Source organism: Oncorhynchus tshawytscha, linkage group LG06, assembly GCF_018296145.1.
Source record: "Oncorhynchus tshawytscha isolate Ot180627B linkage group LG06, Otsh_v2.0, whole genome shotgun sequence".
In the NCBI taxonomy this organism is placed as follows: Eukaryota; Metazoa; Chordata; class Actinopteri; order Salmoniformes; family Salmonidae; genus Oncorhynchus; species Oncorhynchus tshawytscha.
The window spans coordinates 68,119,241-68,142,365 of NC_056434.1; the positions used below are offsets into that span (position 1 = coordinate 68,119,241).

General features: G+C 43.7%; 1 protein-coding gene across 18 annotated transcripts in view; it reads left to right on the forward strand.

The window, feature by feature from the left end:
• birc6 (baculoviral IAP repeat containing 6) overlaps positions 1-23,125 on the forward strand; it is a 154,181-nt gene that overhangs the window by 102,305 nt on the left and 28,751 nt on the right. For 14 of the 18 annotated variants that reach the window (XM_024424743.2, XM_042323545.1, XM_042323544.1 and 11 more), the window contains 4 exons: positions 12,381-12,618; positions 15,326-15,471; positions 18,209-18,319; positions 19,584-19,801. In XM_024424743.2, the coding sequence (XP_024280511.1) occupies positions 12,381-12,618; positions 15,326-15,471; positions 18,209-18,319; positions 19,584-19,801 (713 nt within the window). The remainder of the gene's footprint in view (positions 1-12,380; positions 12,619-15,325; positions 15,472-18,208; positions 18,320-19,583; positions 19,802-23,125) is intronic. The other 4 variants (XM_024424742.2, XM_024424747.2, XM_024424748.2 and 1 more) reach the window with 1 other exon arrangement.

Here is a 23,125-nt window from a genome sequence, read left to right on the forward strand (position 1 = left end):
ATGTACAGGTAGAGATATTGGTGTGCAAAAGAGCAGAAAAGTAAATAAATAAAAATAGTATGGGGATGAGGTAGGTAAAAATGGGTGGGCTATTTACCGATATACTATGTATAGCTGCAGCGATCGGTTAGCTGCTCAGATAGCAGATGTTTGAAGTTGGTGAGGGAGATAAAAGTCTCAACCTTCAGCTATTTTTGCAATTCGTTCCAGTCACAGGCAGCAGAGAACTGGAACGAAAGGTGGCCAAATGAGGTGTTGGCTTTAGGGATGATCAGTGAGATACACCTGCTGGAGCACGCGCTACGGGTGGGTGTTGCCATCGTGACCAGTGAACTGAGATAAGGTGGAGCTTTACCTAGCATGGACTTGTAGATGACCTGGAGCCAGTGGGTCTGGCGACGAATATGTAGCGAGGGCCAGCCGACTAGAGCATACAGGTCACAGTGGTGGGTGGTATAAGGTGCTTTATTATCATTAGGATCCACATATACCAATCAATCCAATGCTGGGAAATTACACGACAATTAATGGCAATTATCAGCAGGGCAAATTCTACAGCATCAGCCTCTACGGTTCCCAGGCAACCAATTTGGAATGACTCCAATTCCATGAGTCAAATTACAACTGTGGTAAAATGATTAGGATCCCTGGTGTTTTGTTTCACCCAGAGGAACGACTTGTTCTCAAGGGGACTGGGGAGGATTTGTTACGGTTCAGATTTTTGTCTTGATTAGAAACAAACAACTTAACTTGATTATGGCTTTTTGTCTCCATTGAATTTGTCCCTAAAATGTATCCACCATCCCAAATAGTTTCATTCCCTGGTATAGATATGCCTACTTGACAAACAAGAAACCAATATTCTCACGCTAACCACTTCTATTGATGTTGCTGAAGCTTAAAAAGTTTTTCAGAAACTTGCTTAGTTAAAAAATGTTCTCAAGATAAAATAATCAATTCAAAGCAGCACATCAGCCTTTAGGCCCCTCTCCCTGGCAGATCTCATGGTTGGTATTCCTCTTCACTTCCCTTTGTTTGACATTTGCTCATCCTCTCATCTCTCCTGTGTTGTGCCCTGCCTGTCAGTCTCAGTCCACTCTGGCACACTCCCCCGTCGTCTCCCTAAGTGTCCAGAGCTGAGGGATCTCCTGGGCTCTGACGCAGCCCGCCTCAACCTGCCCAGCGAAAGCACACTTTCTTTTCTCATCAGGTCTGCCACCATGCGCATCGCTGCTCCCTCCCCATGGACGGAAGACAGATTGGGAAAATAAGAGGGAGAGCGTCAAACAGATTTGGGGGATGGGATGGGATTCATATCCAAAAATGTTTTTGTTTTTTTCGTCAAAGCATGCGCTGAAAGCACAGCACATGTTTTTCTGACGTGCCATGGTGCAGGTACCCCATTTGCACCCCTGTACACTAATTTACATCACAGGGGTGTCCTTTTCTTTACAGGTGCCCTTTTTAAATCCCTCTTTTCACTGTGTGGAGGCGTGGATCCCGCCGACTCCCCTCACTATGAAATACCAAGCGTCAGTCCTGGACTTGTCAGCTCTAATTACAGGGAGAAGGCCTGCTCCTCTACAGGGATAGCAGGGCTCTGAATTGGAAGGAGAGTAATGCAGGAGGTAGAAGGCAATGTGATTTTTGGGTTAGTTAAAATGGAGGGGCTGGCAAATATGACAGGGGTCTGAATTTCTTTTTTTCTTTCTATTGATTTAAACACCGTTTCTTCAACCACCCATATGCCACTGTGGTCATGTTGGAGTTCACAAAGTTTACGCAGCTCAAGGATAGCTGGCTTATTGTAGAGTACTGTATAGTCTTGGAAACTAAAGGGACATATGACCTCACTGATTACAGTTAGCCAACAGTCTTACTGTTGATGGTTGGATTTGAAGTTTATTACCAGCTCACAAGGCTTTACCAATTTTGGGGATTAATATCTGTGGAAGCCAACAAGAAATGAAGTACCACTAAATATGACTATTATAGAATTGGGTAGAGATTACCATACTAATGATGATGATGATAATGAATAATAGTGGGGGAAAATGGCATGAGAATAATGGGACTTTTGGGACCCAGGGTGAATAAGTTTTCCATACCCTCGCACCATTTGAATCTCTTATTGCTTCTCCGAACATATGAAAATGATGCCCCTCTGGGTCGAGACATTACCACAATCAAATGGTTGCATAAGCAGGTTCTCTGGGCTGTCTACACTGATGTTTGGGAAAGGTCTATTTTTCCTCTATGAGAAATGTAAGTCATTACCAACTGATTTTACCACGTCAGCAGCATTTCTACACGCAGTAGGGCCCACTTATTTGGGACTGGTAATTGCTTTGAATAATTTCTCACTAGTTCCCGGTCCAACTTATTTCAAGCAGAATGGCGTCAATGAATACGGGCCTTATATTATGCTCTAGTTTGCATGCTAGACAGCTTTTGGACGATAGAAATAAATAGAACAGCTGATAAAGACCTATTGTCTGGGAGAAGAAGGAAAAATCCCATTGCAAAATAATGCATTTTAACCTATTCATTGATGGAAATATCAGTCGATGGAAATACATTTGACTGGTCATGCTTATCGGTCTATAGGTTAGTTTGAATAATTTAGTGGAATTAAGTTGGCCCGTGTACAGTACATTCGTTATGTATCTTATTTAACACATGCGTAGGCCTACAGCATACGGAGCCTTTGAGAGGAAATGGAAAATCTGTCAGATAGCAAGAGCTGCTGCTGCAGCATCTCAAACAGCAAATGCATAGGCAACGGAAGGCAGGCTTTGTCACTGCGTCACACGTCACTTTGCAATGAGCTGGAGGCAGTGTGCGTTTTTCAAAACGTTTTGTTTGAAACCTGAACGTTTTACTTCATATTATGAGGCATGTCTTACCTTGCTTCAAAGTAGCCGAGCCAAAATCAGACCATATCTGTGGAGGCAATTATTTTATATCAACATTCTTTCATTGTCCAGTAGCCAGAGGCACAATCCTAGTCATATTATCAACCCATGTTAGTTGTTGCATATTAGATCTCCCCTCTTCCAATATTTCAAACTTCCATCTGTCACATGAAAGTGCTTTGACAACCGTGTTTTCCTAATTGCATAATGGAACGAACATTGGCATTTAACCTACTGCCTTGTGCGCAGCAATGTTTAAGCTGAATGTTCTGATCTGTTGTATCAGACTGGTTGCTTTTTAAGGTTATATTTTTTTTAAATGACGTAGCTGGCCTACTGGTTGTGTGAATTTGGGATCTATCGTCTCACAACTGTCCCAGTCTGTTTTTCTATTCTTTCTTGACAAGCTGACCAATAGAACAGTTAAACTCTTCTACTATGGTGATTTTCTTTTGTTGTTGTCCGTTACTCATCTTGTTGACTGAGGAAAAGTAAATGTGGGCAGTAATATCATCTATAAAGTGTCCAATATTTGATAAGGACTGCACATCGTTGTATCCCTGATGTAGGTTTCGCTATCCTGTGCCCCTTTGTAACGTGGGTGCCAATAGTGGAACATGCTTCTACCTTTGTTTTGTAAATGAGTAGATGGCAGGTTGTCTGGTTAATGACTTCAGTGATCAGAACATCCCGTTAAAGGGACATCTGGTTTAAATAATGCGTTTAGTTTCCTGTGGAACGTTGAGATGTGTTGTGATAACTATTGCATGTATTCCATAGGTTTAAGGCAAGGGAGACTCCTCTCTTCAATGTATAGAAGAGTGTGTATACTACTCTTCTGCACCGGTCATTCATAAAACCTTGAATTTGATTTAACTATATGTCCTTCAAAACTCCGAACCCTACGTTGGCTTTTGGATTTGTTGTGCCACATGCTAGCGATCTTCCATGCTGCTCTGTGTTCGTGGTGGGACCTTACGATGAGTTCTGTTATTGCTTTATTGCCCTCTAAGTTTTGTTTGGTCAACTGCTGTTTTCTCCCATGATGAGCTGAAATGGAATGGAAACATGTCCCCTGGAATAGTAACATGTCACTGGCCCCAGTAGTGACACACAATGACAGTGGCAGCCTATTTACTTCTGTTTAGACGACTCAATGTAATCGCAGAGACAGACCAAGGATTCCCTGCAAAGTGGTGTGTAGCATAAACATCGCTGATTTACGTTTTTGCCTACTCAACAAAATGATATTTAGAAGAAGCAAAATTGCCACTAGGCATTGACGTCCTCCCCCATTCCCCTTTGCCACAATCTTATTTGTTTAATTAAATAATACCTGCAAAACACCAGTCTCAACGTCAACAGTGAAGAGGCGACTCCGGGATGCTGGCCTTCTAGGCAGAGTTCTTCTGTCCAGTGTCTGTGTTCTTTTTCCCCATCATAATCTTTTCTTTTTATTAACCAGTCTGATATGGCTTTTTCTTTGCAACTCTGCCTAGAAGGCCAGCATCCCGGAGTCACCTCTTCACTGTTGACATTGATACTGGTGTTTTGCGGCTACTATTTATTGAAGCTGCCAGTTGAGGACTTGTGAGGCATCTGTTTCTCAAACTAGACACTCAAACTAGATGTACTTGTCCTCTTGCTCAGGTGTGCACCAGGCCCTCCCACTCCTCTTTCTATTCTGGTTAATGCCAGTTTGTGCTGTTCTGTGAAGGGAGTAGTACAGAGCGTTGTAAGAGATCTTCAGTTTCTTGGCAATTTCTCACATGGAACAGCCTTCATTTCTCAGAACGAGAATAGACTGACGAGTTTCAGAAGAAAGTACTTTGTTTCTGGCCATTTTGAGCCTGTAATCGAACCCACAAATGATGGTGCTCCAGATACTCAACTCTGAAGAAGGCCTGTTTTATTGCTTCTTTAATCTGAACAGCAGTTTTCAGCTGTGCTAACATAATTGCAAAAGGGTTTTCTAATGATCAATTAGCCTTTTAAAATTATAAACTTGGATTAACTAACAACGTGCCATTGGAACACAGGAGTGAGTGATTGTTGCTGATAATGGGCCTCTGTACGCCTAAAAATCTGCTGTTTCCAGCTTCAAACATGTTGGCTCACTATTTAAAGAAAGATGAAGAACAAGCTGAAGGATGGAAAAATACCAGAGTTTTGGTGCAGGTACAGACGTCTAACGCTACCAAGCAACAACAAAAAACAAATACTTGGAGTCAAAGTATCGATAAGTCGTCCAGAATAATATTGAGATATGGAACTACACCCCCCCACCACCACTGTTTACTACAGTTTTACTACCTCCCCCTCTGTCGGAGCCCTTAACCAACAACTCCGTTTTGAGAGAAATACCCCCCCAAGAAATGAGAAATAAAAGTAACACGTAATTAAAGAGCAGCAGGAAAATAACAATCGCGAGGCTATATACTGGGGGTACCGGTACAGAGTCATTGTGCGGGGGCACCGGTTATATTCAAGGTAATATGTACTTGTAGGTATAGTCATTAAAATGACAATGCGTAGATAAACCGACAATAGCTTATTTTTTTTCTTTTTTTTTTTGTTGCAATCCTCATTTCTGGATATGGCTTAAAATACAGGATCAAATATTGCTATGTCACATTTGCAGAACCCAGCATCATATCTGACACATTTCACTTAGTGCTGGTTTACAGTAGGAGGAGCAGGAGACAGGGAACAGGAGAAAAGGGGCAGGGTGGACTTGGCTTGTTCCTCTTGTATTGAAGCCGCCAACAGCGTCAGTGGTAGAAGAGGAGTGGTCGCCAACAGCACTCTTATCTGGCAGTGTTGTGTGAACACTAATTTGTCAAGTACACAAAGGCGGGCAGTGGCAGCATTGCTCCCTCCCTCCATCTCTTCCCTCCTTCCCAGAAGTGCAGGCCTCTTGTGTTTGCGCACTCATTCTCTTTTCCTTGGTTTCTTATCTCATTCCAAACCTGGAGCCACAGAGGGGGGGATATGTGGCTGCTTTAGCTGAGACATGTCACTGCGTTGGGTTTGGTTCGACAAACAGATGATGCAGCCCACTGCTGAATCCTGAGGTGACCCCTGCCACTAGTTGGAGTGACACTCCTTGTGACGTGTTCAATAATGCCAAATCGAAGGCCACTTGGAGATTAATAATGGAATATTTATTCTACATTTGTGTAATTCATGCGTAAAACATGAAACAAGAAAATGAGCACAGTTTTCATATTGCCATATTCACTATGCAATCTTATTATAAATATTAAATTAATTTTAGAAAAATGTCCATGTTTTTTATGTTGTGTTTGTTGACATCTTTGGCGGAAGTATCGTACAATCCCACACACACTTGCACCCAACCATGAACTTCATCCTATTCTCTTTAATATCCTAAAAAGCTCCATTCCAAGAATAGCTTGCAACCTAATGGCCCATTAAATAGAAAATGTTGAGCTGTGCTGGATCCCTTCATTTTCCATGTCATTTAACTTCCTCAGCACGTCTAAATTGGATAAAGTGACAGTACTGCTAAACTTTGTCACATATGGAAAGGGGAGATGTTGAATTATAACTTTCACAAGGTAGACATGCGTCAATTCTGGGGTCTCGTTTTCTGTGTTTCCCGTCAATGTTAATCACCCACAACGTCTCCCTATCAAAATGACAGCGATAAAAATACAAATGGCTGTTATGTTGTTACATTGACAAAAACAGTGTAGGCATAGATAACATGGCTGGGGTACTCGGAGGGTGCTGTTTTCTTAATGCTTGTAGTTCTGCTTTGTGGACCAGCAAAGGCTTTCCACTTTAAATTGTAGTCGCACATGCATTATGTATGCAGCTAACCCTTGACTGAGTTTCTCAACTCTGTCTGGAGTGTCGTATTTCTACATCACACTTAGCTTGATGTAATATTTCAACCTGTTCTTTGTGTGATTTCTGAGTAAAGTTTGTAATAGAGTATATAAGATGCCTTCCACTTGCCTTGTGGCTTTTTGGATGACGTCTCTGAATTGCTTATTGGTTGTTCCAGCCAGGAGACATTTCAGGTCATCATGTCTTGGCTCCACTGCCACATTCTGCTGTTTTGATCTCGTTCTCCTTAATTAATTGCGTTTGGTTTGCTCACCTCCCTCTCGCCTGTTTCTTTCTTCCTCTCACCCGTCAGTTTTTAGTCTCTTCCTGTCATGATAGTTAGCCCTATTTCCTGCAAGGGCTCGACATCGGGGTGACAGGCTGTTGATGATATGCAGATTATTTTAATGACTGATGCCCAAATAGACTGGAATCTTGTGATGCATACGAATGTGGATTAGTAGCACCAGTTAGGCACCAGTGTTTGAAGGCCCAATCTGTCTGTGGTGTTGACCCTGCCATGCCCACGGCTAGAAGACTGCCAGCCAATACCACGCTCTCCCAGCTCCGATGAGAAGTGGCGTGAATAAAGGCAAGGCACACACTTCTCATGTGTGTCCGAAGCAGTTGTGAGCACTGTTGAGAGAAGCCGATTAAACCAACCCACATGGCAAAATGGAAATCTCCGTTGGTCTCTGACCTTCACAACTCTAGAAAGTACCTGGGATTAACCACCCCTTGGTTAAACTGTTTGCATAGCCATGGTCCTCCAAGTTTCTTTTTCAAAGTAAACCATAATATATTGTTCACCCCAAAACCACTAAAACCATTGTAAGCCGATTGTAAGATAAAGGCTTAGTCTATAGGCCTTGTTTTTAATATACAGTATGCAAAGAGCGTCTCTTTTGTCTCTGGGTGGTTGAGATTCTGTTGTTTTAGAGAATGCATCAGTGCTCCAGTCCATCTCCCCCTGCTGCTCTCTCTCTCTATCAACTTATCTCTCCTTGTCTCTACCTCCCCCTTCCTGCTGAGAGCGATTGGATGGTAACGGTATTCCGTGCAGCTGCAGAATTTATGGTGTTTTGGTGACGTAGTCACTGGCACCAGCGGGAGATTGATGCCCTCTGTGTCCATGTCGCCTCTCATGAGATGCTCACACATCATCCGCCTACAACTCGCACCAACACACACTGCAAATCCCACTGCTTGTGTGTTTCTGTGTGAATCCTGCCCCATTCCAGCCTCACTTAGAAAGCGGGGCAGTGACTTGCTGAGCTTTATTTTGTGTATGGGTATTCCCATTTTAATTCAATCACTTTTTGACAGAACCCCTTTTGAATTGAATGAAATCTAACATACATATTTGCTCACTGTAGAAGTGGGCAGAAAAGGACTTTTGACCTGAATAGTCAACACAATAGAAACATCTATATTCAGTGTGTGCAAATGTATTAAGATTAGGGAGTTAAGGCAATAAATAGGCCATAGTGGCAAAATAATTACAATTTAGCATTGACACTGGAGTGATAGATGTGCAGAACATGAATGTGCAAGTAGAGATACTGGGGTGCAAAGGTACAAAAAAATAACATGGGGACGAGGTAGTTGGGTGGGCTATTTACAAATGGGCTGTGTACAGGTGCAATGATCGGTAAGCTTCTCTGACAGCTGGTGCTTAAAGTTAGTGAGGGAGTAATGAGTCTCCAGCTTCAGCGATTTTTGCAATTCGTTCCAGTCATTGGCAGCAGAGAACTGTAAGGAAAGGTGGTCAAAGGAGGAGTTGGCTTTGGGGATGACCAGTGAAATATACTGCATCCAATTTGTTGAGTAGAGTGTTGGAGGCTATTTTGTAAATGACATTGCCGAAGTCAAGGATCGGTAGGATAGTCAGTTTTACGAGGGTATGTTTGGCAGCACGAGTGAAGGAGGTTTTGTTGCGAAATAGGAAGCCGATTCTAGATTTAATTTTGGATTGGAGATGCTTAATGTGAGTCTGGAAGGAGAGTTTACAGTCTAGCCAGACACCTAGGTATTTGTAGTTGTCCACATATTCTCAGTCAGAACCGTCCAGAGTAGTGATGCTAGATGGGCAGGCGGGTGCGGGCAGCAATCGGTTGAAGCCATGCATTTAAGAGCAGATAGAGGCCACGGAAGGAGAGTTGTATGTTATTGAAGCTTGTCTGGAGGTTAGTTAACACTGTCTGAAGAAGGGCCAGAAGTATACAGAATGGTGTTGTCTGCGTAGAGGTGGATCAGAGAATCACCAGCAGCAAGAGCGACGTCATTGATGTATACAGAGAAGAGAGTGAGGAACTGCAGTTTTATCCCATTTTCTGTTTGTTCCTTTTTAGGTGAGTGATCCTTTTAGAAGTTTATCCCATATTAAGCTACAACATATTCACACGTTGTAGCTTAGACCCTATTTTACATGTAATTTTTTTGTGTTGTGACCCCTATTGGTTGAGAGACAACATGCTCAACATGCTCTTGAATACAGGGTCGGCTGATAAATGAACTAAAATGGGAATAAATTGAAATTTCTACTTTCAAATGGAACCGCAAAGATTGGAGTCCACACATCAGAGAATGTTGACTTGAATGGGAATATCTGTTTTAAATTATGCTGTCAATCAACCATAGGAAACGTATTGAAATCATAGAAGTAGACAATAGAATATACATGACCATTCATTTAAGTTGACGTTCAACGGTGGGGGAACTGGTAGTCATCTTGTTACTAATTACAGTAAAAAAAAAAAAGTCATTTCAATGGCATACCAGCTTTATTGCAGTGATCTGAAGGGATAGGTCCATTCTATTAATTATATTTCTATGATTGAAAGTACACCCACCCTGTATTTAAGAGCATGTCTCAACCAATGCCAGGTACAACACAAAAACCTCGGATGTGAAATGGGCTCTAAGCTACAACATATATGAATATAGAGTTTACGTGTTTTTAGAGCATTGACATTAAAGGTTTAAAAATGACATTTTTTAAAAACTTTTTTTTTAAAGAAATAATAAAATAGTTTGACAACACTGTTTGTACAATTTTCAATGATATCAAACTATATATTTTCCAGTGACGAAGACATTGATCTCTCATGGTACGGTGGGTTATGCAAAATGGGTCAACTTTGAGCAGTCGGGTCCAAAAAGTCAGTTCGTTTTTGACCACTTCCATGGGCAAATATTTATGGAAAGTTTTGTTTAAATCAAAAGGGATGCTGTAAATAAGTGACTGAATTCAAATGGCTTTACACATCTATGTATTAAGTGACAGTGGACGGGGAGGCATTAAGCCTAGTTGAAGGGCCTTTTATTTTAAGGAGCCAATGCAGGGGATGAGTCATCAACGGAGCTGCTCAGGTGGGGCATTAACTTTGAATCACCTAACGCGTCTGCTCTCTATACTAAGCACCCAGCTATACAGCCCCCAAGGAGGACCTTAAATCACACCTACTCAAAGCTATCTGCTCCAGCAGTCTCCAAAAACAAGCCGTGGTCAAGATTGATGTCCAGTTTACTGTAGTTCCATTTCTGTGGGTCTCTCAAACTATTGCTATTAACCTTAGTCTGTTATTTATCCTGTTAGTGCATTCATCTATTGGCCCTGTCAGAATCAGAGAAGGTGGGAATGTGAATGAAATTACTGCCAGGGCAGTCAAATTTGTAAACAAATGCACATTTGATTGCCAATTTAAAGTCAGGGAAGGTGGCCCTCCAATTGGGATTTTTTATGTTAACCTTTGTCATCTGACATAATGATGTTTTGCCTTAAGAGAATGAAGGTCACATAAGACCCATTTTTGTTTCTGCAGCATTACTGCTGTGGTTTGATTTCCAAACCTTATCTATCACCCATTGAAAAATTCTATCTGTCTTTCCTCGTGCAGAGAAGTCTATTTTGTTGGTTGTAACTCAGTTATTACAAATGAAATGATGGTGAACGGGGGACGGACTTGACCATGAGAGTACTAGGAGAATGGGGGGGGAAAGGTTGACATTGAGGAAGAGAAGTTTAGGGGCAACACACACATATCACTGGGCAACATCAGACGGATAGCGACATCTCCCACATCAATCATATCAGTTAGCTGAGCCTAGCGGTAATTGCGTAAATGTATTCAGGGGGATTGGATTCTGTGCTTCGCCGTCCACAGACAGTGGAAAGGATTGAGGCGCAGATTAAAGCGGAGAGAGGTCAACGTTCAAATACTGGGACAGGGACGTTGGGGCCGGGAATTCCAATATAAATGTAAAGCAGCCTGGGAGCCAAAGTTAGGGCCGTCCTGCTCCATTTGAGGCTGGCACAAGCACACGGGTGCGCTCACGTAAACAGTGCCCCACACACATACCTTCACATCCTCAAATGGTCATTCCTGTATGGTCACCGGCAATCTCTTTACACACAGACTGGGTATGTTTTGACAATGATGGACGTGATCTTGGTTCAGCTGTGCTTCTGAGTAAAGAAGCAATAAAACTGGCCTTTAGACAAGTTCAGTATCTGGAGCATCAGCAAGTGTGGGTTAGATTACAGGCTCAAAATGGCCAGAAACAAATAACTTTCTTCTGAAACTTGTCTGTCTATTCTTGTTCTGAGAAATGAAGGCTATTCCATGCGAGAAATTGCCAAGAATTGCCAATCTCGTACATCGCTGTGTCCTACTCCCTTCACAGAACAGTGCGAACTGGCTCTAACCAGAATAGAAAGAGGAGTGGGAGGCCCCGGTGCACAACTGAGCAAGAGGACAAATACATTAGTGTCCAGAAAAATCTATCACGCTGCCTGACTCATTATACAAAATGACACCCTGAGATTCATTATTTTAATTATTTCTTATTTGATGCAATCCTGTATCTGGGCAAAGTGAGGGGTTGCTAGGCCCCAGGCTTTCCTTTTTAGATTTGCTTCCAATGTTGCCTGCCCTCCTGACTAGCTGGCTCGGCTTAATTTCAGGGCCTGGAACACAAGGCTGTTTGAGTTGCGTTCAGGGACACGAGGTGATATTGGGGGAAGTCAGGCGCACATTTGTTTGTGAAGAGTCTAAATTGAGTTCTGGACTTGGTTTTGGCCGCCTCAGGGCTGTTCCTTGTGCGTGCATGTCGTTTGTCATTTGTACATTCCTGGAAATGTAATAATCTTTAAAATCCCCTTTCACCAGCTTGCTACTCACTGCGATCCATTTCTAGTCCTGCTGCTCCTCTCCACTCTCCAACTGCAATCTCTGAGCAATCTGGAGTTCTCTAACTTGCACCCATCTATCCTGTAAACACACACACACACAGGGGTTCACTCAAGGCCATGAGACTGATACTTTCGTTATGTTGTCCTCGCATGTAATCATATATTGAATGAATTTTTCATCTTGGAAATCAAATTTTGATTTCTTAACCTCAAGTGTGTCTTCAGATGCGTCAGTCAATCTTTCTTTTTACAGCAGTGCGTAGTTTGATAGCAGGAGAGGTGTCTAAATTATGTCTGTTTTTATTCAGTTTTTGATTGATCCCGAAACACTATTACCAGTTCTCTGTAGGCTCTTTCTTATGCGTAACCTGAGTTACCTTCCTAACCCCTCGTTTCTGTGTTCTCTTCTCCCTCAGTACTGGACATGGCACGTCATGTGCCCCTGTACCGGGCGCTGCTGGAGCTGCTGAGGGCCATCTCCACCTCCACGGCCCTGGTTCCCCTGCTGCTGCCCCTGTCAGGAGACCCCAGCCAGGAGGAAGAGGAGGAGGAGCGCTCCGAGGGACAGACGTCTGTGGGCATGCTGCTGGCCAAGATGAAAACCTGCGTGGACACCTACACCAACCGCCTCAGGTGGGGACTTAGACGGACAGAGTAAGAATATACAGAACAAGCTAATTAAGTCTCATTTCCCATTTAATCAATGTAAATTGATGGTTTCAGCTGTGCATGAGTTTCAACTGAACAAGGGGAGAGGGTTTGAGGTCCATCTCCGTAGACAGTGAGTGATCAGTGCTAGTGCAATGTAGACCTGACCTGTGGGTCTGTGACCACCCTTTGTAATCACAATCCCACAGTGTGCAGGAAGCCCATGTTATCCCGATTCCCTCCCATACGTCACCCCAACCAGCTAGTGATGGGAAGTTCAGCTTTTTTTACTGACTCAGATCTTTTCAACTCATTCAGTCAAAAGGACTAAGATTATTCTACTCATTTTGTTCATTTGATTTGTCATGCCCATTAGCACACAGGAGGCAGGACCCCTTACCGGCGAACAATGAACTGAAAACTCAAGTCATGATTCTCATTTACCATAGGTGGCTTATTGGAGCTGTTATTCATGGGACTTATGAAAGTGTGCTTCAAACAATGTACGCTTTGTGATTGCTAGGCATACAAACATAATGATTTATGTATACCTTTGAAGTTAGTTCTGGTTGTGGCCGCAACGGGACTAGATTGTGAACAACTCTTGGCGGAATGACTTGACTGCCGTGAGGGAAATAAGCACCTATTGTTTACGGAAGGCAGCAACCCCCCAAACGATTCATTCACGGTTTCGAGTGTTGTTGAGCAGAGGCAGGCTGTCTGCTATGTTTTGGTTCTTCAAAGCTCTGTCCACCGATAACATTCAATAATCAATGAATTGCATTCATTCGATCAATTATTACTGTCTTTTTCTTCTCTATGCTGCCTGCGTGCACCTGATAGACGGTTGATGGTCGCAGCACTTCTCCAGAGCCTGTGAGTCAGAGGAGAGATTATTAATCCTGCTGAAGATTTCATTGAGGCCAGCAGGTCAAACAACCCCCCCCAAATAAAAGATTAATGGCTCATGTCTGTAAATAGAGTAGTTTGCAAACTGCACATCACTACAGCCAGCCCAGTGCTGACTCTGGGCTTGACGCAACGACAGTAGCAGGGACACCTCAAGAGAAGCAAAGGCACTCTTTACCTCTCTCTACCAGGTCAGAACCCTACGTACATCCGCCCAGCCCACGGCATCATCAACATTCCATGGGAACCCAACCCCGTCAATATTTCAATTGTGTCTGGTTAGATATTGACAGGTATCAAACAGTTCCATCTCATGTACGATTCCCAGACTTGCATATTTTTCTCCCTCCCTCCTCCCTGTTAATTTAAGGCTTCAGCCAAGTGAGTTATTTTTAGAAGGCACAGCCCATCCCTCTTAGATGCTCCACCAACAAACATGCTAGGACCCATGACATTGCTTTTGAAATGTACAGGGGAATAGCCCATCGGCCCTGGGAGACTGACAGACCTACCTGGTGGTCTGTACCCCTTCTGCTTATCAGCAACACAGTTAGGATTACAGTCTGAGGATGGTCCAGCGTTAAGTTGTTTCTCTACCCGGGAGGGGGGGGGGAAGGAAACTGCCCTGCTATCAACTCACAGGCCTTAGCGGTAACTGGTTCATAAGCATCATATCTGCAGCCATCACATCAGGTTGGGCTCTGAGCGCTGGTGTCCAGACACACAGAGAGAGTCTAATGAAAGCAGGGCCTCGGGGCGGCTGGGCAGCCACGGCAGAATATTATCGGCATCTTATTCAACGGTCTCTCCCAATCTGTGCCCAGCCTGTGTAGCTGCCTGGCCGATGAGGACGGGTAGTGGCAGGGGTGGAGAGAGGAGTGGGGGGGGGTTGGTGACAGAAGACCTTCGCTAACTGTCCTCGGTGGAGCAGAGGATTCTGGGGCGAGAGAGCAGAGAGAACTTGGCCGCCGTTCAACTTCACAAAAGGTCATGCGGAAAGTGGCTTTATCAGCGACCCCACCACCACCACCCCAGCAGGGACATGGAATCCATTCTTCTCTCAGATCCCACAGCGTATAAGCACAAGGTTAAAGGACTGTCTATACATCCCTTGTGTATTTCAGCCTCCTCTGTGTTTTCCACTTAACACAGGAGTTTTGAAGCAGATACCTATTTTACCTGGGACGAAAGCAGGGAGGTTTTTTCAATGTGCAGTTTAGTTCCGATACAAACCTCCATAGAAATTGGTCTCTCTGCTTATCTAGTTGTGAGGACCAAGTTATTTATGCTGCAAGGCTTCACAAAGCTGGTTTAAATTATTCATAGTAGGTGGAAGGAGGAGAACAGTAGCCTTGCCCCTTCGTTCTGTCTGTCTGAACATTGGGTCCGATTTTTCTTCATCGTGATTTTGAGGTTTCACCCTCGTACGCACACCCCTTTAACAGAGCATGAAAAATGCAGTTTCACTCCGTGCGTGTAGGAGGCAGGGAATGGCAGAGCTCGGGAGCACAATGGGAATTGCTAGTGACATGCCTGGATGGTGCTGGGAATGGGATTATCAATTTTGCTCCAGGATTGTGGCTCACTGGGCAAAATGCTCCTTTTCAGATGGACACAGAAACTCTCCAACCAGAAAATGCCCGACGTGTAATTGTTGCACAGTAGAGCGATGAATATTTCTATTCCCATCAGTAATATAATCGCCCCAGATTTCCTTCCCCAAGACAACTAGCAATATATGTCAATGCAGAATTTTTGAGAGGAATATGATTACTGAACTCTCTCCCTTTGTTCTGTTCTCCAGGTCAAAGAAAGACAAGGCGAAAGGTGTGGTGAAGCCTGATAGCTCAGACCCAGAACCTGAGGGCCTGACCCTGCTGGTGCCTGACATCCAGAGGACGGCCGAGATTGTCTATGCTGCCACCACCAGCCTACGGCAGGCCAACCAGGGTAAGCCACACACACACCTCACTCACTGTCTCTCTGGGCAAGGGCCAAACCTGCAGAGCAGAGGGGATATTAGTCTGGACACTCCTTGGATTTCTACGCACATTTATTGTAATACGTGACACAGTAAAATGTTAACCAGTGTCTTTTTTTAAAGGCTGTCTGTTTCACTGAATTATTTCTGATTTCAGCAGGTCTCAACTGTCTTCCTACTCTCTATTTTTCTCTCGCTACCGCACTCTTTTGTCCTGTGTGTTCTTGGGACAAGGCTGAGAAAATGGGTCTCTAATTTTAGCTACCACAAGTACAAATTTCCTGGGCTGTGTTTGACTAGAGCCCTTTAAGTCTTTGGTCTTTGGTCTTAATTAATGAAAAAATGGCCTGTTTTAGGCCTGATCACCCTGTATCCAACTCCCCATCGCCGCCCCAATTCTCTAAGACGGTGGTTCCCAACCTTTTTTTCAAGTAGCAGGGATACAATTCTTCGGCACACCTAAAATAAAATGTTTGTTTCTATGGCAGAGGCTGTGGTATAGTAAAGCCCAAAGACATAATAAATCAATGACTTTGGCTAAGCTCTGACTTACCGGTGCTAATGATTTTCACAGACCAAGTCAAATTATACAATGACTTTGCTCGTGATGTGCACCCCTCAGATGATAAATAATCTAACAGCCTGAGCGCACTGGACCTGAAACTACGATACAGATCGTAGCCACGTTCCATTTCATGTGTTATCTGACCGACACTAGTGCTCCCAAATCAAAATGGTCACGTTTCTAAGTGAGTGTTAAAGAAATGAATTAAGAATAGGAGTAGTTTCGCAGTCCTCTTAATAGTTCCTCAAGGAACGTGGCACAAAGGTTGGGAACCACTGCCCTAAGTGACAGGTTAAAAGTTACTCCATGCCTCTCACATCTCTCTCTAAAAGGGTTTCAATTTAGTATCAAAGCCCTATGTATGTTCTTTTGTGGGTACCTGTTGTCCTACAGTCCCCATGCAGCGTAGCTGTCAGTGTCCCTACAGTGCAGGGAGACACAGAATCCTCCCCAGAGCCCCGTAGCGCAGAAGGACAGGAGGAATGGGTAGTGGAGATCTGAGGCCTCGGCTTCTAAAACCTGCTGTCAGGGGACTCCTGCCAGCCTTTACTCACCGTTGCTAAAGAAAGCAACCCGTTGATGTGCAGTAACCCCCCCCCCAACTGTGTGGCGCATATTATTAATTTGATTGCCTATCTCCCAGTGGCTCTCCTGTAATCAGCTGAATCAATGGCGCTGTAAGTGAGCATTGTGGGGGTGAGATGCCCAGTTGCCGATCAGTTCTGCCGTCACTTTACCTAAATAAGTCCATATGATAACGGCCACTGGATTCATGTACCACAAGGGAATGGGAGGTATAGGGGAAGGCTGGACTGATGTGTAAATGCTTAATGAGTCATTTAGTCTTTTAAAAAATGCCCATAGACAGGTTAACGAGGAGGCGGACATTGGTCAGCGCTCTGTTCCTACAGCCTAGTATTGGCTGGTGAGACTGGGAAACGGTCTATCGAAGTATCGATATCCAACACTAACGTGCCAATAGAACAAAGTAAATGACGGTATCGACAGCCCTCTTTTTTTTACACCCCTCTGGCATCCTAAGTTTGGTTGTAATAGGCCAGTTAAATGCACCAGTAATTTAATGGGGGGTCACATCTGTCCAGGTAGCGGTATCTAAAGCAGAAAGTGAGAGTGGGGCTGGGGTGCTATAAATATGCTATATGCAGACAGTTAATTATGTTGATGCGTTAACTGCTCTCTAGCCCATCGCTCCACTATGTTTTATCGGTGAGACAATTGGTGGGCGTTTCCATTATCATTTGTCTTGGACATGGTTAAGCTGTTGATGAGACTCTAGACTTTGAAGAAACTGGTGGAAATTCCATGTTAGTATTTCCAAATGATGGCAGATTCATTCATCAATATGAAGGTGGAAATGGGTGGGGCGAATAAGGGGGTGTGACAAACCCTGCTGTTACCTGCGATATTCGGAGATAATCTTGTTGAAGCGAAGAAGAATATGGCTTGAATTTGTGTTTTTGATATGAATCTATTATTTGTCGGAGTGGGTGAGGTAGTTATATCAAGGAAGTGGTGACCTCGGCAGTACCTTATCACAATGTGGATTGTTTGTTTGTCAGTAGATTCATGTAAAGATTGTAGTTCTGGGCCAATGATGTATATCAACCCTGGATTGCTGATGCTATGTAATTGTCCAGTGAGAGGCTTTGAAGCCACCGGTCGGCCATATTGGCACTCCCCTGTATATCAACTCCCCTCCATAGGAGTTAATAAAAGTCTACATTGTTTCAATGAAATGTTTCATTGACTAAATTACATATAAGTATTTTTGTTGTTGTATAGGGTACAGTGACATAGGAATTTTCAAGAAATAATTGTATTCGTCACATGCACCGAATACAACATTACATAATATAATTTACAAGTATGCATTAATTAAGGTGTCTGCAATAATAGAATTAACATGGCAAAACAAATGTAGACATTAATATCTTCTAGAAGTGGTGGACATTAAACCTTGTCAGTCATCTAGTGTGTGTACATATATATCATCGGTCTGGGCCAGCAGCCTGCTGAGATGATGGTGGTTGTGCCAAATAGCGGTAAGCCTGGCTCTCAAACAGGGATAACGTTGAACCTGCCATGGTAACACTTTCATTTTTTATTTCTCCCTCCATCAGAGAGGAAGTTGGCTGAGTCCTCGAAGAAGGCAACAACCAGACCCAAACCCATGTCAATCCTACGCTCACTCGAGGAGAAGTACGTGGCCATCATGAAGAAGCTCCAGTTTGGTGAGTGCTTTAAGTTTGTGTGTTTTTCTGTGTTTGTATTGAACTTGTGGTGCCGGGTGTGGTTTGGTAGATATGTTGGAAACGTGTTTTGTTTCTCTTAAGACAGGAGAATGCTTAGACATACTATTGGCAGGGCCTGTCTCTTCTCTCCTTGCCTGTCTGTTGATTGGTTCCTCCTCAATGCACATAGTGCCCAGAGCACAGCAGCAGCACAGCCCCCCCTCAAACCCCCTACCCTTCTCTGAAATGATACATAACGTAATCCTGCCGCCTGTCTGCTGGGAGGAAGGGCTTTTCTGTCTGTCGCTTCTCATCCTGCCACGCCATGATTGATTACGGGACTTCTGTTGTGCCACAATTGATTTTTGCGAGTGGCAGACGTCGAAAGTAAATGCAAGTGACATGAATGTAAACAGGTTTGCTCTGGTCCCAGTACAAAAGAGCGACGGAGACACCAAGGCAACAAGGCAGGAACCCCGGTGTGCAATATGATTAACATGCAAACATCACTGGCCACGTTGCGTCTGTGAGCGTTGCAAAATAAATGTACACATACTTGTTATTCGATAGTTTCTCCCACACCACTCGTCCGAACGAGCGTCTGCGTAGCTAAGCCCTCGAATAGATCTTGGTTCTATTTGAGGCGCTGCATGTCCCCTCCTTATTGAAGATCAGGAAGATACAAACCCACGTGGATGCTTGGAAGACAAATGAGGCGAGATTTAATTAAAGATAACTAACTAAAAACCTTAACTAGGTTTCCCTTTTTATCTGTGGATTAATTGTTGGAGTAGAGAAACATACGATTTTGTACGACTCCAGGTCGAAATACTGCCATGAAGCAGCTAAAGAACAGGACCATATGCATGTCAGATAAAATAACAACAAATGTTCATGTCCCAGGACAAACTAGCTGTCAACAACTAGCAAGCTAAATGTCCGTGAATGTTTCTTGTATGTTTCGACCTTTAATATAGTGTGTTCACAGTTGGTTTTGTTATTTTAACCTGTGTATCATGATTGCGTCTAGTGTGGATGGACAAAATCAACATGCACGTGTGTGGCCGGTGTCGTCAGTATGGAAGGACAAGAGATGGGGCCATGTCATAACTGAATAGAGACTTATTGCCAGATTTGCTGGGAGGATGTTTGTGTCATGCCTTGTTCTTTGGTGTGGGATGAATCATTTGAAAGTGTTTAAACCTTCTCCAGCATTCCCAGTAGGTATTGACATTAATAACCGTGTGATATCTTTCCCTGGCAGACACCTTTGAGATGGTCACAGAGGACGATGACGGGAAGCTGGTGTTCAAGGTGAACTACCACTACATGTCTCAGGTGAAGAACGCCAGCGATGCCAACAGCGCTGCCCGCGCCCGCCGCCTGGCACAGGAGGCCGTCACGCTCTCCACCTCGCTGCCCCTCTCCTCCTCCTCCAGCGTCTTTGTTCGCTGCGACGAAGAGCGGCTGGACATCATGAAGGTACAGATATTCATCTATGGATCCACTATGATTTTTTTAATGCTCAGTCCACCCATCTAATTCCCTCATGACAATGTTATACATGGAGTAACCAACCCACATTTTATGATTCACATTTTAGGTATTCATCTATGTAAGTGATATCATTTCAATGGTATTCAATGTATATTGTGCAATGAGAACGTATTGGCTCCCTTTCAGAATCTCCATTTTAGCATATTTTTTGACACAATGTGATCAGATTTTCAACCTAAACCTAACATTAGATAAAGGGAATATGAGTGTACAAATACCACCGAAATCTGATACTTATTTCATTTATTGAATAAACAAAGTTTTGCAACACCCAATGCCCCTGTGTGAAAAAGTAGTTGCCCTCTCACTCAATAACTGGTTGTGCCTCCTTTAGTTGCAATGACTGCAGCCAAACACTTCCTGTAGGTGTTGATCAGTCTCTCACATCGCAGAGGAAGAATTTTGGCCCACTCTTGCATGCAGAACTGCTTTAACTCAGCAGCATGTGGGTTTTCAAGCATGAATTGCTCATTTCAGGTCCTGCCACATCTCAATCGGTTTTAGGACTGGACTTTGACTAGGCCATTTCAAAACTTTACATTTGTTGCTTTTCAGCCACTCTGGTGTAGATTTGCTTGTGTGTTTTGGATCATTGTCTTGCTGCATGATCCACCTGCAAGCACCTGGATGGTCGTCAAGACTCCTGGAAGAATGTTCTGTGGACAGATGAGTCAGAAGTAGAATGTTTGGGATTTGGAAGACATGCGTCCTGTTACGTCTGGTGAAACCCAAACACTGTATTCCACAGTAAGAACCTTCTACCAATGGTCAAGCATGGTGGTGGTAGTGGGATGGTTTGGAGATGCTTTGCTGCCTCAGGACCTGGGCAACTTGCCATTATAGAAGGAACCATGAATTGTGCTCTGTATCAGAATTATACAGGAGAATGTCAGGCCATCTGTCTGTGAGCTGAAGCTGAAGTGCAGCTGGGTCATGCAGCAAGACAATTATCCAAAACATATAAGCAAGTCTATATCAGAATGGCTGAAAAGCAACAAATTTGACGTTTTGGAAGTCCAGATGTAAACCTGATTTGAGGTGTTGTGACTGGACCTGAAACGAGCTGTTCATGTTCGAAAAACCAAGAATGTCGCTGAGTTAAAGCAGTTCTGCATGGAAGAGTTGACAAAAATTCCTCCACAGCGATGTGAGACAGATCAACAACTACAGGAAGTATTTGGTTACAGCCAGCCAAAGGTGGCACAACCAGTTATTGAGGGCAATTACTTTTTCACACAGGGGCATTGGGTGTTGCATAACATTGCCTTTTAAATAAATTAAAGAATGATGACATTTTTGTTATTTGTTCACTCAGGTTGCCTTTATCTAATAATAGAATAGGTTTTGGTTGAAGATCTGATAACATTCATTGTCAAAAATCGAGAATCTGAAAGCGGGCAAATACTTTTTCACGGCACTTTATGTGAAAGTGCTTTACTAGAGACCCAATCTGTCTGATACAGAGATGGCCTCAGGGAATGGCCAGATGACGATTTGAATGCTTTCCAATTGAGATGCTTGTTAAAGTGAACAGGGTGTTACAGTACTGTTCCAGTCAAATGGATGCTGCTTGGGGCATTAAACCCGCATGACTTGGGGAAACGGGCTTGGTATCTTGGGACTCTGCATATGGTGTTGATAGCCTATGCTTTCGCATTCCAGTGGTCATTCAGCAACGGCTGTCACAGAAAGTCTTACTCATTTTCCAATGACATTTAATAAATGGCCTTGACCCATTTTCTGATTTAAAGGCAGTCTCATTCATAAATGTCAAAACCCTCATCTGTTAAGGTTCTGCAAAGAACACTACAAACTATTTCCTTAGTAGCACAATGAGAAAAGGCCACAAGTTGACAGACTGGTGGATGTCTAGGGACTCAACTGGAATATTGCCCCCTCATTTCAGGTTTCCCCTGTCCTATCGCTATAGACTGTGCATTATCATTCTTTCACCAGGTGCGATTGCGTCATGCTATCTTAATAGACATTAATAGCTACTCCCTCCAGATTTCCCCTTCTCTGGGAAGTGCACTAAAATGTTGGGTCTGAATGTTCACATGAAAATATACGCACCGCCGGAGTGCCGCTCGGCATGACAACCCTTGATATTGCTACTCGTGGCTGACGCTGCTAAGACAGGGGTCAGGCACTCTCAAACACACATGCTCCCTCATACGTACATACACACACTACCTACCTACAGCTTGTCCACATCCTCTTAACCGTTACTTGTCTTCTCGCACCTTGTTAAAAACACGCCTTGTTTCTACCTCACTCCCCTGCACCAGTGATTTTTTGTTTTGTTTTTTGTTCTTGTTGCTTTTCTAAATGCACTCTGCCTGCTTCTCTCGGCCTCTACCCCTCTCCTCCTCCATCAGCTTGCCGCTCTCTGCAACACTCAGCCTGGCAGCGTCGCCAGTTCTACCCCCTCCCCATTCACCTCTTCATCTCAAAACAGCCACTGGGAAAGCTAGCCTGCCTGACATTTCACTCAAAGACACCTTGTTTGTTGTTGCAAAAACACAGGCCTCGCTTCAGGATCCCTACTTCCTCCCTGGTCTAGATACCATGTCTCTCTGAGCCTGGCCCCCATAGAAACTCTGAATCCTGGGGGTTTTGTTTTTAAAAGGTAGAGCCAAATGCACTTGAAACAAGGTCTCGGTGCAGTGGGTTTCAGATCAGATTAGCCCTCCGCTGTCAGGGCCTCCTGCGAGCAGCTAATGTGGAAAATCACAGCCCCCCATTCGGGCACGCCATCCTTGAGCCTGAATACCTGTGACTCTGTAATAACCCGCTGCTCTGCCGAAGGTCCCCTCTCATCAGCGCGTTTGAGCAGAGAACAGAGCAAGGGGAGGAGGAGCGGGCTTCCTCCTCACATAGGTTTTCCCCTGCATCGATCAGACAGAGCCTCTGATTCAGACAAAGGCTTTTTAGTTCCCGTTCACTGAAAGCACAAGGGTATTCCTGCAGAATTACCAAGATCCCTTTACTATTTCTTATTTGATTATATTGATGATCTTCCCAAGGTTGTGTATAAGGGTAGAGAATTGCGAGGGACCTCAGGATACAATATCATGACACTTGGGTGCCGATACGATATGTATTGCGATTCTCACAATTCTATATGTATTGCAATTCAATATTGTTATTTTATGTTCCAAACATATTGCTCACTATGTCCGCTGCAGAGAGATGAGAGAGCATAAGAAAAAGGAATTTAGTCAAGGAAATAAGTGCTTAAAACATGTT